The sequence below is a fragment of the Danio rerio genome, chromosome 19 (genome assembly GCF_052040795.2).
Source record: "Danio rerio strain M-AB ecotype USA chromosome 19, GRCz13ab, whole genome shotgun sequence".
NCBI lineage: Eukaryota > Metazoa > Chordata > Actinopteri > Cypriniformes > Danionidae > Danio > Danio rerio.
The window spans coordinates 22,159,341-22,177,820 of record NC_141039.2 but is presented as its reverse complement, the minus strand read 5'-3'; the positions used below and the strand labels follow the sequence as shown (position 1 = coordinate 22,177,820).

The 18,480-nt window shown below is 33.5% G+C and overlaps 1 protein-coding gene across 20 annotated transcripts in view; it reads left to right on the top strand.

Annotated features, from left to right (window-relative positions):
- The window catches only part of pals2b (protein associated with LIN7 2, MAGUK p55 family member b), a 45,903-nt gene that overhangs the window by 24,947 nt on the left and 2,476 nt on the right, over positions 1–18,480 (top strand). For all 20 annotated transcript variants that reach the window (XR_015945183.1, XR_015515826.2, XR_015945182.1 and 17 more), the window contains 7 exon segments: positions 1,278–1,505; positions 6,320–6,451; positions 6,536–6,632; positions 6,950–7,018; positions 9,313–9,474; positions 9,561–9,763; positions 15,547–15,675. Coding sequence is in view for 4 of the 20 variants with exons in the window: in XM_087294145.2 (XP_087150271.2) it covers positions 1,278–1,505; positions 6,320–6,451; positions 6,536–6,632; positions 6,950–7,018; positions 9,313–9,474; positions 9,561–9,763; positions 15,547–15,675 (1,020 nt within the window). In the remaining 16 variants the exon portion in view is untranslated.

Below are 18,480 nucleotides of genomic sequence, written 5' to 3'. Positions count from 1 at the left end.
AAAATCATGATTTCTTATTAAATTAAATGTTTATATTTGAAAGACGAGATGTAATGATTCACTTGACTCTCAATGCGATACAATTCATGATATTAATCTCACGATACACGGGTTTATTATGATTTTTTTAACAAGTTTATTTGAGATAGATTTGCGGAGAATAAGTTAAACAAAATTAAGACACCCTTTTTTTTTCTCAAATGCAAAAAAACATTTGTTTGTTTTTTACTAATTAAAATATTTTGCATTGACTGAATTACAATTTTAAAACAAAATCCCAATAAAAAGTAAATAATACGAAATACTAAAAGAAGACTCTTTAATATAAACAAACTAAAACTTTGTGCTGCTAAATTACAAATGTAAAATTAATTTCAAACAAAAAATGAACAATACATGTTAAAGAAGGCTCTTTAATACAAACAAACTAAAACTGTGACTGTGCTGGGATTTGACATATTTATTACTGAAAATACTATGAAATATTCCTTGCTTGGTTAAACATAGTTTGGGAAAACATTTGAAAAGGTAAAAGCAAAGAAACAGGAGGGCTAATAATTTAACTGTACTGATTTAACTGTACAAGATCTAATGGTAATTTTATAAACACATGATTTCATATTTAAACAAAGTATAAGGTTTCTTTTCATGTGAAAAGTGCACTTGTTTTAAAATTATGGGAGTTGGAATACTTTCACAGTAAAACATTTAGGTGAAATGGGCCAATATAAAAACAAATATCACAGAACATTTTGGCAGATCTTTTACAGTAAATTGACATCATTGTCTTTTACATTTTTTTATGGATGCATATCTCTGAATATAAACATATTTTCGCTCAGTTTCTGTGTATAAGTGTTTGTGTGTGCAGCCCATTTTAACTTAAAATTGTGGCCCATTTTAGCTTAACCAGCCCTTTCTACACACAATGACCTTCTACACACAATGACAAAACATCATGATTAATAAATAAATTTAGTTTCTATTTGAAAGAGGATGCCAAAATATTGTTAATAATAAGCCTTTGGTTTGATTGTAAGTTTAATTATATATGCTTCTAAAATGTTTATTAGTGATAAATTAATTTTAATATGTCAGACTGACTTACCTTTCAAATTCTCTGACAAGTAACTTTATGACTGCCCAACTGCAAGTGTTGAAGTAGCTATGCAAGGTTGTTGTGATTGGCATTACTTAAACCTAAAGAGTTATGATGCTACAACCAGTTTTTTGGGCCATTTTTAATATTCTGCCCATATTTATTTGTCGTATCTCAGGGTGTGACCTTCCGAATGGACAAGGGTGACCTAGTGATTGCTCGCATCCTCCACGGAGGGCTGATTGACAGGCAGGGGCTTCTGCACGTGGGTGACATCATTAAGGAAGTGAACGGGAAGGACGTTGGCACTAATCCCACTGAGCTACAGGAGATGCTCAAAGAATGTAGTGGAGGAATAACACTCAAAATATTACCCAGTTACAGAGACGCTCCAGCACCACCACAGGTACGCATAAAATAATAACCATACATGCAACTGGTTGTAAGATTCTTTTAATGTTTGATAGAAGTCTTGTTTGCTCACCAATGTATTAGGTAAAATATGAATGAGTTATTAATGAGTATATCTGAGCAACTGTGACCCTGGACCACAAAACCAGTGTGAGCGTCACTTTAAGCTAAATATAGCTAAATATACAAGCTTTCCATAAATAATAATAATAATAATAATAATGACGATGATGATGATAATAATAATAATAATATTAATAATAACAATTGTAATAACAATGATGATGATGATGGTGATAATAATAATAATAATTATAATAATAATTATAATTATAATGATAAGAACAACAACAACAATAATAATAATAATAAAATAATAATGATATTAATAATATTGATGATGATGATGATAATAATAATAATAATAATAATAAGAACAATAATAATAATAATAATAATAAAATAATAATATTGATGATGATAATAATAATGTTGACAATAATAATAATAATGATGATGATGATGATGATGATGATGATGATGATAATAATAACAATAATAATAATAATAGTAATATTAACGTTGATGATAATAATAATAATAATAATGATGATGATGATGATGATAATAATAATAATAATCATGATGATGATGATAATAATAATAATTATAATAATAATAATAATAATGTTGATAATAATAATAATAATAATAATAATAATAATAATAATAATAATAATAATAATAATGTTGATAATAATTATAATGATAATAATAATAATATTAATAATAATGATGATGATGATGATAATAATAATGATGATGATGATGATGATGATGATGATGATAATGCAATTTTCTAAAACCCAAAGCGCTACAACAACAAAGAAATCAAACATGCAACAAAATACAAGGATTCAACACAGAAAAACAAAATATAAAACACATTAAGATTTGTTTATAGATAGGACAATATTTGGCCCAGATACATCTATACGAAATCAGCTATATATGGGCAAGGTAAATAAATAAATTGAAGAATAAATGGATGAATGAATGAATGAATGAATGAATGAATGAATGAAATAGTCTAAATGAAGTGCTTAGTAATGCACGTTGCTAATGAAAAATTTTGATATATTTACAGTAAATAAACAAAATAATTTTATGGAGCATGATCTTAACTTGGTATTCTACTGCTTTTCATAAAAGAAAATCTAGAATGACCAATAAAATGTATTTTTGAATGGGTCAAAAATAGATCAATATACAGTGCTCAGTATAGTTGACTATACCCCATTTAAAAGACCCACCCTCCACTGACAGATTTTGCCCCATACATGAGCTCATTTGTTCTATTTTGACTGCTATTCCATCATAAATTGTGACAATAACTCAGTGAAGAAGGCTTTAATTTGAGACCAAGTGGAATCCTCTGTTGGGTTATGAAAGTAAAGTCCTCTTTCACTACTGACCTACTGTATTGTTGTTAAAAAGAGAAAACATTTTACAAGTAACTTTTATTCCAAATCTTGGACCTTCTTTACAAAACAAAAAAGAATCAATAAAAAGGTGTGAAGCACCAATTGCAGCCTATATTAAATACTAATCTGGCTGTTGTTATCCATTCAATTTCAATGTAACTTTTTTTACAAGAGCAAAATCCCAAAAAATTGTGAAACTCTAAATTATTATTGCTTATTTGTTTATTCAAATAACCAAATTCTAACTGAGGAAAGTTGAATGTGCTGACCAGACTGTTATTTGCCTCATAAATTACAAATAAGCTACAGTTTTTAATAAAAAAAAATGTATGAAACCCATTTTTCTTTTAATGATAAATCATGTAATAAATTAGTATTTTAAAGTATGTTTTTTCTACATTTTGAAGGAAATGTTTTGGTACATCAAAATGTTTGGTTCTGGTGACCATCAGACAAGCTATTTAAACAAAAACAGTGCTTAAAATGTCATTAAACTGCAGTATTTAAACCTCTTAATTAAATAGAAAATGAGGTAAATAACCTCAAAAAGGTCCACATTTTGAGAAAAAAACAACCACCGATTTCACCAGACTGGCTACGAGGCGGACCTGGTATGGGTATGGTTCTTGTGGTCAGTTTAATGGCTCATTTCAAAATATCCACCCACCAAATTCCCTCCAAACCCACTTATTAAACACATTTATATTATATTTTAAATAGAACTGCATAGGGAGTGATCTACATTTTCATACCATTTATGCAGTTCATATATATATATATATTTAAGACATATTGTGTGCATGCCGAAGCATTAGACCTCGATATTCAGCTTGCATTTGGCCATTTGTGAAATCCCATGATGCTTTGTTGTAAAAAAAGATCCCTGAGAGCCATATTAATAACACTCCACATGCTATCTAGGGCAAGACATGCACACACGCAAAAATCTCATTACATGGCTCCTGGTGATTTCTCCGTATCTCACATCTCACCCTCTGTGCACATAATGTATTTAAGGGGCTTTAGAAAGGAATTCTGTTAATAGCATTAATATTTTTGTTATGATTTAATACGTAAAAACATGTGACACTGGGACCTAAAACAATACTTCTTGTCATCGTCCAAAAAAGCAATGGGTAAGTTTATGTAAATATTATATCATCCCCTCATCCTCGGTGCTTAAAATCCTGGAGATTTGCAATGGAAATTCAGTCAGTATGCTTAATATCTAGTCTAATTTGAGTTTATGTAAAGTTAAGGATATCTGAATCCAAACTGCCCTTACGAAAACAAAACAAAACCAAAAAAACATGATCCCAGATGGGATTTATTAGCAACCGCCCCCCCCCCAAAAGTAAATAAATATCTTCTTTTTTTCTTTGAATGAAGGAAACAGACTTTTAGCATCGGTCCCACTTTATATTAAGTGGCCTTAACTAATATGTACTTACACAGGAATTAATAGTTTGTTACAATGTACTTATTGTATAAATACATGTATTTACTGTGTACTTATGCTTGATTAAATACATGTATGTAATTACATCTGTAATTAACTTTTGTAATTACATTTGTAAATACACTGTTGACCATCCCTTACACCTTAACCCTCCCTTAAACCTACCCATGCCACCAAACCTGTCCATAACCCAACCTCTATCCCAACTCAAAAGCACCACAAGTGTTCTCAAATACATTATAAACACAGTAAGTACATTGTATTTATTTTTTGATGCAAGTACATAGTAGTTAAGGACACTTAATGTAAAGTGGGACCCATTTAAGTTTAAAAACTAATCCTAATGAGTACTGTGAACTTAATCCATTTAAGTGCACAAAGCAATTTGAGCACAGTAAAACCCAATAAATGAAGAGAACTCAAACCAACTGAGAACTGTAAAACCCAAAACCGTTTGAGGAAACCGATTGCTACAAACCATTTGAGTTAAAAAAAAACGAATCTGAGTTCTGTGAACTTACTCCATTTAAGTTGAAGTTATGAGGTATTTAATTAACTCATTACCTTCAACACTGAGTTCAAGCTCTTTTCAAATGAGTCAAATTAACTTTCAGTAAATTTTGAGTAAACTACATTCATTTCATTGGATAAACTTGACTGTTGGGTTTTACAGTGCATGAACCCTTAGTAGAAATGAATTATTTGTTCATTTTGTTTTTCTGTTTTTACCTACTGAAATGATGAAGTCCTCTTATTCTCTGTGTCAGTAAAAGAAGGAAATACATAAAGCATCAATTATGGATCATTTTATGTTGTACTAATGCTAAAAAATGTAAAACTGGAATACAGTATGTAATTGCATTACTAACATTAAAATTATGAAACTAAAATTATCAATTTGTTTCAAATTAAGTCACTTAAATGAAAACGATTAGAACTATTGTGTTAGCTCTGGGAATTACCAGCAACACTTTTCCAAGTGTTTGCTTTTTAATATACCTGGAATTTCTACTGAGCTGGGTAAAACTGCATTTGCTTATTGTGCACCTTGGGCATGGAATAAGTTGCAAAAAGACTTGAAACTAAATAAAATTGTGTCTTTCTGTAAATTTAAAAGCATCATAAAGAGAGCTGTATTGGAAGCATGCGATTTTTTTTTTTTTTTTTTTTTTTTTTTTGAGTGGACTGATGAAATGTTGTTATGTGGGGTTTATGTATTTTAAAATGTTTTACTGTCAGGGTGTCTGCGGAGTCTTAAAAACTATACAAAATTGATAAATCAATTTAGAGAAATTTAAGGCCCTTATAAAGTATTAAAAAGTCTTAAATGCTATTTACAAGATATTAAATTCGGTATTAGTATGCTAAAGTATACCTGAATTTAATCTTTGAATATTGGGATGCTGTGTAGTTCATGAAATAAAAAAAAATCCTGCTAGATTTGACGACACGCTGCTTTGTTTACTGCAGTAACCAGGGAAACACAGGTATTCCTGCTAGATTAACATTTTTATTCAGTATATATAGTTTTTATTTCTAGGATTTGTTTCTCGTAATCAGTATAGTAAAATACTGCAAGTTAAAATATCACCAATGTTACTGGTTGAAACCTGAAGTGGTGATGAGGTCTTAAAATGTATGCAAAGAGTTTTACAAAAGGTCTTAAAAGGTATTGAATTTTAATCTCTGCTTCCTGTATATACCCTTGAGACTTGCTGGTTAAATAATGGTAAAACTAAAATTAAAAATAGAAATTTTCTCATAAATGTGATTATTTGATAATTGGAGGTGTGCATTATTAGTGATCATATACTTATCATTGCTGTCTAGTGTTTGGTCTAATCTCACCTGTTTTATTTCTCCCAGGTGTATGTGAAGCCGCATTTTGACTACAATCCAGCCAGCGATAATCTAATTCCATGCAGAGAAGCAGGACTTGCTTTCAAACGGGGGGATATTCTGCAGATTGTCAACCGAGAAGATCCCAACTGGTGGCAGGTCTGATTATTGAGCATGGCTTTTACTGACTCATTTGTGTTGGGTTTGGTTTTATTTTACTAACTATATTCTTTTAACTGACAGGCATGTCATTTAGCAGAAGGAGGCACTGGGCTGATTCCCAGTCAGTTTCTAGAGGAAAAGAGGAAAGCATTTGTTCCTAGAGACCTGGATGGAGCAGGTAATGCTCGTCAACACACTGCGGTCACCAAAACAGAAAAGATTTTTGATATATGATATGCCATGTAATTTTATGATTTGCAGAATTAACAAGTTAATTGGTGAAAACTATGGTATTTATTTTTTGTGACGCACTATAGTTCATGTATGTATGTTTAAACCATAGATTCCATAAGCTTTTATTTGGCTTTAATAATTCACATGAACAGTGGCTACAAGTCTACAGAAAATACAACCATAGTACCATCTAGTGGACACATGTAGCATTACATTACACAAAAAACTTTTTGCTCACTCAACTTTTTTCTCTTTTTGTAGGAATCTTATGTGGAACAATGACTGGTAAAAAGAAGAAAAAGATGATGTACCTTACTGCCAAAAATGCAGGTGAGCAGATAGAAAACACTCTAATATTAAGTATTATTATTATTATTATTATTATTATGGTAATAGTAATAAAATAAATAATGACTGGAGTAATCATTTAATTTGAAGCTACATACAATAAGAAAGCAGTTGTTTCAACTTTTAATAAATATTTTTCTATTTATGTATTTATATTTCTGTTTAAGGGAGAAAAGGTTTTTCAACTCATTTCTAAACATAATCTTTTTAATAGCTCATTTCTAATAACTGATTTATTTTATCTTTGTCATGATGACAGTAAATATTATTTTACTAGATCTTCTTCAAGACGCTTCTTTACAGCTTAAAGTGACATTTAAAGGCTTAACTGGGTTAATTAGATTAACTAGGCAGGTTAAGGTAATTAGGCAAGTTATTGTATACTGATGGTTTGTTCTGTAGACTATCGGAAAAAAGTTAGCTTAAAACGGACTAATAATTTTTACCTTGAAATGGTTTTTAAAAAATTAAAAACTGCTTTTATTCTAGCCGAAATAAAACAAAGACTTTCTACAGAAGAAAAAATATTATCAGATATGCTCAGAGATACAATAATTCTAACTTTAACTGTATATGTACAGTGTGTGTATTTTTTAATTTTTTTGTATTTTATCATTAATTCTTTTATTCATTCATTTTCTTGTCGGCTTAGTCCCTTTATTAATCCTCGGTCGCCACAGCGGAATGAACCGCCAACTTATCCAGCAAGTTTTTACGCAGCAGATGCCCTTCCAGCCGCAACCCATCTCTGGGAAACATCCACACACACATTCACACATATCACTCATACACTACGGACAATTTAGCCTACCCAATTCACCTGTACCACATGTCTTTGGATTGTGGGAGAAACCCACGTGAAGGCAGGGAGAACATGCAAACTCCACACAGAAACGCCAACTGAGCCGAGGTTCAAACCAGCGACCCAGCGACCTTCTTGCTGTGAGGCGACAGCACTACCTACTGCACCACTGCCTCGCCCTATATTAATAACATTTAAAGTTTATTTGCTGTCATTTATAAGTTAAATTACAAGTTTGCCTTTGTTAAATTAAAAATAGGCTTTCATTTCCTTTTTCTTTTTAGTGCAATTTAAAAAAGCATAATATTTTTTCTTACTTTTAAACAGTGGTACATCATGATTTTTCACAGAAATAACATTCATAAAAATAAGAAATGTCACTTAGGCACCAAATTAGAATGAATAAGTGATAACTGATAGAAGCTCAGGTTTACCATCCTCACAGCAATAAAAAATACATTTTAAAATATATTACAAATAGAAAAAGAGTATTTTCAGATTGTAATAATATGTTACTATCAATGTTTTTGCTATATTATCAAATAAAATCAACTGTGGTGAGCTATTAGAGGACCTTTTTTGAAATTAAAAAATCTAAATGCCATGTTTTAGAGCATATAGAGAGAGTCTGTGTCTGTGAGTGCATAATATATACATAGTAGGATATTATTATTTTTTGTTTAATATATCTGGTTATCTGCAAGGTCTTAAAGTCTTAAAATGTCTTGTAGCTCAAAAGCTAAATTTTAGGCCTTAAAAAGTCTTAAATCTACTGAAATGTTGTTGTAGGTCTTTAATCTTTTTTAAACAGGTCTTAATATGTCTTGTTCATGTATAGCTACCCAATCTAGCCAATAACATACAATCACCAACAATCCCAATTTCAATAAAACTTTTATCCTTTTATTTAAAAATGGCATTTAATCACTGTCCTTACTGTAACTTTTGCTTAAAATTTCTCCATTTATTTACTGCTGAGGATTTTGACCTGACCTTTATTTTTTATTATTAAATTATTATTATTATTATTATTTTTATTATCATTATTATTATTATTATTATTATTATTATTATTATTATTGTAGACTGAAGTAATTGACAGCAATGTTTTGTTCTATTTTTGGTAAGGGTTATAGGGTTTGTAAATGAATATATTTGAAAATTAATTTTAAAAATTATTCAAACAAAATTCTTTTTCTTCTTAATATTGTGTTATTAAATTTATAAAATTTTAATTCAATTATGAGTGTGTATGGATGTTCCCCAGAACTAGATTGCAGCTGAAAGGACATTCGTTGTGTAAAACATATGCTGGATAAGTTAAAGGTTCATTCCGCTGTGGCGACCCCTGATTAATATAGGGTCTAAGCTGAAGGAAAATAAATAAATAAATGAATGAAGGAACGAATATGCACCCTTTAACCCATTCTAAATAAATCTATTGTGTCTGCTCTCGTATCTGGTTATACCGCAGAGTTTGACCGTCACGAGCTTCAGATTTATGAAGAGGTAGCTCGTATGCCACCGTTTCAGAGGAAAACCCTCATTCTGATTGGAGCGCAGGGAGTGGGCCGCCGCAGCCTGAAAAACAGACTAGTTGTACTGCATCCCACCCGCTTTGGCACCACTGTACCACGTGAGTAGCTCAAAATACACAAAGAAAATATAAAAAAACAGAGCAAAATAACCCTTAATCTTGTTTGTATTGTCTCAATATCTCAGACACATCTCGACGGCCGCGCAATGACGAGCGAGATGGTCAGTCGTACAGATTTGTGACCCGTCTTGAGATGGAAACTGACATCAAATTGGGACGGTACCTGGAACACGGAGAGTACGACGGAAACCTCTATGGTACTAAAATTGACTCCATCCATGAGGTGGTGAACACTGGACGCACATGTATCCTGGACGTCAACCCTCAGGTGAAAATCTCTTAAAATCAGACATTCAGCTGAGAAAATATTAGATAATATAATGAATAGTTCTTAGTAGGGTGACGCGGTGGCGCAGTAGGTAGTGCTGTCACCTCACAGCAAGAAGGTGATTCGAGACTTGGCTGGGTCAGTTGGTATTTCTGTGTGGAGTTAGTATGTTCTCCCCGCGTTCCCGTGGGTTTTCTCCGGGTGCTACGGTTTGCACCACAGACATACGGTACAGGTGAATTGGGTAGGCTAAATTGTCTGTAGTGTATGAGTGTGTGTGGATGTTTCCTAGAGATGGGTTGCAGCTGGAAGGGCAACTGCTGCGTAAAACATGTGCTGGATAAGTTGGTGGTTCATTCCGCAGTGGCGACCCCTGATTGATAAAGGTACTTAGCCAAAAAGAAAATGAATAAGTGAAGTTTATTCATAAACTAATTTCGAGAGGAGCACGTGATTATGATTGAACACGGCTGGTTCTGGATTAGCATGCATGATCCACCAATCAGGCCATTCCTAACCACTATAAAGAGCCAGGGTTTTCTCACTACAGTCATCTTCGATTTGAAGAATCCCCCCTTCCACCCCTACCTTTTCACCTTTCCCTCCATAGGGCAGCACGGTGGCCCAGTGACTAGCACTGTCGCCTCACAGCAAGAACGTCACCAGTTCTAGTCCTTCAACAGGCCGGTGGTCGTTTCTGTGTGTAGTTTGCATGTTCTACCCGTGCTTGCGTGGGTTTTCCCCGGGTCTTCCGGTTTCCTCCCACATTCCAAAAACATGCACAACAAGTAAATTGATAAATCTAAATTTGCAATTCAGGTAATCTTATAACGCAGCATATCTTGTAATAGCATTAAATTTTTAGTCATCAGCTCTTATCAAGGGGGAGTTGTCGAGATCTACCTGAGCTCAAGGCTCCCCTCTCTTCCTCCAAACGGGAGGGAGCCCAGGGCTCAAAAACCTTCGAGCTCAGGGCTCTCTCCCTGGACAGCATGCCAAACTTGCTTATAATCAATCATCAGCTAAGTGTGAACTCTTGAAATGAATGAGTTGTTAGTAGTTTCAGGTCTGAAAAACTTTTATTCATCGAGGATGCATTAAAGCACATGTGTCAAGGCAAGTTTTTGGAGGGCCGCAGCTCTGCACAGTTTAGTTTTAACCCCATTTAAACACACCAGATCAAACTAATAGAGTCCTTCGGGCTAGTTTAAAACATACAGGTAATGCAAAGTTCAGATTTTAGCCCAGATTTAGATTCGCCAGGTTTTGAGAAATCGCAGACAGTTATCGAATCACAGGCAAATCGGTGCTCGTTAACTTTAGTGACAATCACACAGTGTAAACTATCAAAGACACGATCTGAGAGAATCGCCAATGAGTTGCAGACTCCAATCAGATATTTTTCATGCTAAATATCTGGAGCTGTTGGTGATTCAAAATCATGCCATGCGAAATGTGTTCTGATTAAAAATGAAATCTGTGATTACCTACAGTCAATGAGAGAGCAGCATCCACTAGTATGGGTATCTGCAGGTCAGCAGGAGGCTAGGGAAGAAGTTAAGGGCTTCTTTTTTGTATGTTTGGACCCAAGAAATGAAGGAAAAATTGATGGAAATTTGACAGGAGCAGTGTGTTTGACGTGTCATCTGAGACATACCACAACCGGGTGGAAAAAAAGAAAAAAGTTTGATTGAAATTGCCTTTAAAGCCCAGGTGAGTAAAATAAGTATTTTCTACCCTACTAAATGCTTCTTTCTCATTATGTAGTTAATAACAGAGATATACTAGGCCTTCGTGACATTCCGTTGTTTCCATGTCACTTTTTGCGGTTGTGAGACATAGTTTGCAGACCGAGACAAAGTTGTCTTGGCGATTCTTCCTATGAGGTCATGCAGTATGAACCTCCTGTCGCCGATCAATCTTGCAGTGTAAACACAGCAGCATCGGAATGCTGCCCCAGATAGTCATGCAGTGTGAAAACATCTGTGACACGACTACTTTGAAAATCATGCAGTCTGAACTTGGCTTAAGTGTGTTGAAGCAGGGTTGGAACAAAACTGTGCAAAACTGCAGCCCTCGAGGACCTGGCTTTGACACCTGTGCTTTAAAGTGATAAAAAAGTGACAAAGACATTTACAGTTTTTCTAAGTGACTTTGGTGCATTTCTCACAACACTATTTGCATTTGCACAACAGTTAATGCTTTTCTTAAAACAATTAGTACAAACTGTAAAACCTAGCTAATATCCTGCAAAAGCCTGTCACTAGCTTAAAATGGAGAGCTCATTCCTAAAAAGCAAGTATTCATGTCAATGAAATGTCAGTGTGATCAAGACGAAAAGTCCTGACACTGTTTATGAACAAGATAGTGAAATGACTTTGTCATGTTTTCATCATGACGTTTTTTTCGAATGCAAAAAGTCCACTGAAAATGCTCAAAACAGCATTATATACTGTTTGCACAGATATTTGAAAACTACTGTAAAGTTAGACATACAAGACACAGAATATGTGTTTCACTTTTTTACTGCATTTGCTCTTTGCAATTCTAATTTATTCACAGTATTGTGCAAAAGAATAAATACACCCTTATTTACAACAAACATAAACTCCCTTTGGGAAGAACTGTGCACAACTGTAAACAATAATTCAGCACATATTGGAACTGAACCTACAACATACATAGGTCTGTAAATCATTCATCAAACTGTTCAATTTAGAAGACATTTTTAGGAAAAAAAGATTTATTTATATTTTATAAAATTTGCTAGACAGATTTTGACAACTGGTTCATCATTTTTGTATGTAATGACTCAAGTAATGAAATGAGGACTATTAGTTTTACATGGAATGATTATTCAGCATTCACAAGTTTAGTTAATTTTGACTGACATGACAGAAGCAAATGATAATGTTATGAAACAGCAGAGAGTTGCATGAAAGCATTTGATGCATGTCCAAAAGCATTTGCAATTTGTTGGAAAGAATGAGAAACTGCTACTATGATGTGCACAAATGACTAATTGTTTTGAGAAATGCATTAACTGTTGTGCAAATGTAAATAGTGTTGTGAGAAATGCACCAAAGCAACTGAGAAAAACAAACTGTAGCACATTATGAAAAGTTTTGTTTGCTACACAACTGAAAACGTGCTAGATATAATAGAGTTTTTCACTCAGAGGTGTAGTATTATAAAGTACTGGAATTTTTTCTAACTGGCGAATGACAAAATCTAGTGGGTTGTCTACTGTCATCTTTAAGGTGTGCGCCTTCATGTTTCAGGAGGTGTGGCTTTGGATGACAGGGGTGGGACTGTGTTTCAAAGATATCATACTAACTGGTTATCATTTTGGCAGATTTATGCAGCACAGCTGTTTGTAGCAATAAAAATAGCAATAAATGTTTGTTGAACACTGAAGGTGCTTAACATGAAATAGATGGATGGATGAATGGATGGATGTGGAAACAATGAAGAGAGAGAACACACTGTGCATTTTAGCTTAGCATTAGTATTGGCTTCTAGTTAGCCAATATTGTCTTAAATTGTGCAAATAACTTCATCTGTTATATGACAAGGTTTTGGCTTTGGATTGAATTCCCTCTTCATTTTGGAAAAAAACATTTATGTGTTGTGAAAAGTGGCAGTTTTGGACATAAGATAATCAAAACCAAAACCAAAAATACAACAAAGCACCTAATGTATCACCATAATAACAAAGGTTCTCTTTGGACTATTTAATGTTGATGCATCCAGCCCGTAAGATGTGTTTAATGCTTTTTGTGTATTATATGTCATGTAATGTTGTGTTATCCTACATAAAATGCATAAAACATGTTTTAACCATCACATGATAGAACTAGATAGCACTTGCACTCCAATACAGATATATTTAAAAAAACAGGAAGTGAGCACATGGTGGTGGAAACAGGTTTTTTACAGAGTGGGGAAACTATGATGTAGGCCACTTTATAGGCTGATCATGAATTAGCAATACACTGGTTTCCTCTTTTGTGCTTTCTTTGATAGTTACGATAACACATGACTGCTACTGTGATAGAGAGACACCTGTGTGCCACCTCACTCTGCACAAACTTGTTGTAGTACAAAATAAAAACGGCAAGTTCTAGTTTTTAAATTGTCAGTTTACTCAGATGTTGCCACAAATGTTTGTAATAATCCAAACTTATTCATATCATTTGCGGCATCTATTCGTCTGTTCGTTCATTCATTCATTCATTCATTCATTCATTCATTTATTCATTCATTTGTTCGTTCGTTCATTTATTTGTTCATTTATTCATCCATTCATTTATTCAGTCATTCACTTATTTATTCATTTAAACATTCATTTATTTATTAATTCATTTATTGTAACATTAGTTTATTTACTCATTTAATCATTCGTTAATTAACTCATTTATTCATTAATTCATTCATCCTTTTTATTCATTCATTCATTCCTTTATTAATTTACTTATTCATTTATTCAGTCATTTATTCTTTCATTCATGTATTCATTCATTCAGTCATTAATTTATTCTTTCATTCATTCATTCATTCATCCATTTATTAATTCATTTAATCATTCATTCATTATTTGGGTAATTCTTTTATTTGTTTAATAATTTACTCATTTATTCATTTATTAATTTATCCGTAATTGATTCATTCATTTAGTCATTCATCTATTTGTTCATTTATTTATTTATGTATTCATCTATTTATTTATTCATTCAGTCATTCATTTATTTATTAATTTAAAATTCATTTATTTATTGATTCATTTTAAGATTAGTTTATTAACTCATTCATTCATTCATTCATTCACCCATTCATTCATTTATTAATTAATTCATTCATTTGTTAATTTATTCTTTCATATATTCACATATTCATCCATTCATTCAATCATTAATCCATTCATTCATTCATTCATTCATTTTTTAAGCATTCATTCATTATATGGGTAATTTATTCGTTCATTTGATCAATTACTCATTCATTCATTTATTCATTCATCCAATTTTACATTCATTTATTTGTTCATTTATTCATTTAAACATTTATTTATTCATTCATTTATTTATTCATGTGAACATTCATTTGTTTATTTATTTTAACATTTCTCACTTACGTAAAACTTTTTATTGAGCATCAAATTAATCTCTCCACATTGTGGCTACCATTGAAGGTCAGAAGAGTATAACCAATTTTAACCGCTAATTGAGTAAATAAACACAACCTTTACATAAACACACCACAAACTAGGTCAGTTTATCAGTCAACATCACATGAACACTTAGGGACTCCACATGAGAAGCAGTGTTGAAGTTCTTCCATGAGTTCACAAAATGATAAATACAAAAATTTTGTTTGACATATTAAAGCCTTGTTTCCCAGTACTGTGTTGCAGCTCAAAAGGCATTCGCTGTGTAAAACATATGCTGCATAAGTTGGTGGTTCATTCCACTGTGGCGACCCCTTTGAATAAAGGGACTAACCCGAAGGAAAATGAATGTATAGTAAAGCCTTTCATTATGATCATGAGTTACCTTAAACACATTTACCTGTAAGTTTTAAACGAGCCTGAAGGACTCCATTAGTTTAATCAAGTGTGTTTAATGAGGGTTAAAGCTAAACTGCGCAGAGCTGTGGCCCTCCAGGTACTGAGTTTGGCACCTGTGCTATTGTGTGTAATGATCAAAATCCATTCTGTGCATGGAAATGCCTTTTTTTATTTGTGCTTCCTACAAGTCAACTCTTTGTACATGCTCTCTCCTCAGGCTCTGAAGCTGTTAAAAACAGCAGAGTTCATGCCGTATGTCGTGTTCATTGCAGCGCCAGAGTTCGACACGCTGAAGGATATGCACAAAGCTGTGGTGGATGCAGGACTGACCACCAAACAACTCGCAGTGAGTTATTCTGAAACTTCCTCCAGGTCTGCTGTTTTAAAGCTAAACTAGATCTTGAAATGATTTGCATTGGTGTTGGGTTATGGGTTAAAACCAGCCACACAACATATGCTATTTGTGGTGGCAGCACATCCTGATACCATTTCCTACTTGGTGAGATGTGTTACAAACCTGCTTCAACATTTATGCCTGCCGTGGTTTCTAATGAGTCACATACTACTAGGCTACTTCACTAGAATAACATGGTTTTAAACAACCTATGTATGACACAACATTTACTTTAAGGAGAAGAACCACCAAAATGTCTATATTGCAACAGAAACCAAACTGTTAAACATATTCTTGTTGAATGCCCCATTTCTAATGTTATCAGACAACAATATTTATCTGGAGACTTTAAAGGAAATATTTTTAAATGTGAAGCCATCTAAAATTGTACAAATTTTATCAAAAGGAAACCTTAAAAACTGTTTTAGATTTTTATCTTATATATTATCATTATTGTTATTTATGTATTTTACCTTGGACATTATTTATTGCTGTTGATTACTAATGTTAAAATATTTTTATAATTATAGAAAATTGGTATTTATAAAACGTGATAAACTTGATCTATTTTCTTTTTGCCATGACATAGCCATAGAAGCTGAAATGGCAATAAAATTAAAACTCTCTCTCTCTCTCTCTCTCTCTCTCTCTCTCTCTCTCTCTCTCTCTCTCTCTCTCTCTCTCTCTCTCTCTCTCTCTCCCTATGTATGACACAATGTAGCTTTTCCTTTTTGCTACTTTAATTTGCTGCTAAATTTAAAATCAAGTAACAACAATTTAATACATAAGTATGCTAATAGTTGACAATTAACCTGATATAGGAGTGTTGTGAGAACTTCAAAAACTCTTACCAAAAATAGAGGGGTGTGTGACTTCTTACATTTTTTAGTAAAGGCTACCATGTGCTTGATCTGAGAGAATTATTTTATTGCAGTGCTACATTTGTTGCAGTTTTGTACATTGACAAAGATAACAAACAAATAAAAAAAGTAAAAAGAGAATTAAAATGTACCCCTGGGGTATTCATAATTTTGGCCTTGATTGGATGTACAGGTCTATTACCATACACAATATTGTATGTGTAGATAAACAAACTTGCCAATTTAAATATAAATCAAATATGTTGTTAAACAAATGAGCGTATGTGTGTATAAATAGTGTTGACTGGCGTTCAAAACAGCCTATCATAATGGTCAGACCAATTATTTTGATTTAAGTTGTTTGGGTACTATGCCTTCTACAAACTATATTATTACATTAAACATACACTCACCGGCCACTTTATTAGGTTCACTCTACTAGTACCAGGTTGGACCCCCTTTTGCCTTCAGAACTGCCTTAATACGTCATGGCATCGATTGAACCAGGTACTCAAAATATTCCTCAGAGATTTTGGTCCATATTAACATGATAGCATCACACAGTTGCTGCAGATTTGTCAGCTGCACATCCATAATGCGAATCTCCCATTCCACCACATCCCAAAGATTCTCCATTTGATTGAGATCCGGTGACTGTGGAGGCCATTTGAGTAAAGTGAACTCATTTTCATGTCAAGGAAAGCAGTTTGAGATGATTTGAGATGACATGGTCAGCAACAATACTCAGATAGGTTGTGGCATTGAACCGATGCTCAATTGGTACGTATGGGCTCAAAGTGTGCTATGAAAATATCCTCCACACCATTACACCACCACCACAAGCCATTGATACAAGTCAGGATGAAGCCATGCTTTCATGTTGGTGATGCCAAGTTCTGACTCTACCCTCAGAATGGTGCAGCAGAAATCGAGACTTACAAGACCAGGAAACGTTTTTCCAATCTTCTATTGTCCAATTTTGGTGAGCCTATGTGAATTGTAGCCTCAGTTTCCTGTTCTTAGCTGGCAGGAGTGGCACCCAGTGTGGTCTTCTGCTGCCTTAGCCCATCTACCTCAAGGTTGGACGTGTTGTGCATTCAGAGATGCTCTCCTGCAAACCTCTTTTATAACGAGTGGATATTTGAGTTACTGTTGCCTTTCTATCAGCTTAAACCAGTCTGGCCATTCTCCTCTGACCTCTGGCATCAGCAAGGCATTCGCACACACAGAACTGCTGCTCACAGGACATTTTCTCTTTTTCAGACCATTCTCAGTAAATTCTATGAGATGATTGTGTGTGAAAATCCCAGTAGATCAGCAGTTTCTGAAATACTCAGACCAGGCCATCTGGCACCAACAATCATGCCACATTTAAAGTCGCTTAAATCACATTTCTTCCCCCTTCTGATGCTTGGTTTGAACTGCAACAGATCGTCTTGACCATATCTACATGCCTAAAGAGTCTCTGCCATGTGATTGACTGATAAGAAATGTGCTTTAAAAAACAGCTTGACAGATGTACCTAATAAATTGACCGTTGAGTGTATATTTAATTGAAAAGCAAGTTCACCCCAAAATAAAAATTCTGTCATCATCCATCCATCCATCCATCCATCCATCCATCCATCCGTCCTCCACTAGTGCCAAACCTGTTTGAGTTTCTTTTTTCCGAAGATATGATATACTGGGAAAAATACTTTTGTGTGCACATACTGCTTATTTGTAAGATAAACCAAAGTTTTTTTTTTTTTACTACGGATATGGCTTCTTTTAAGTGACTGAGTGTAGTTAAGTGACTAAACTTCAGTGAATGGAGCATTTGGTTCGATATTTTATTGGTCGAAGTCTTGCTCCGTGCAGATACAGTGGGCTTTATTTGAAGTGGATCAAAAGTTTT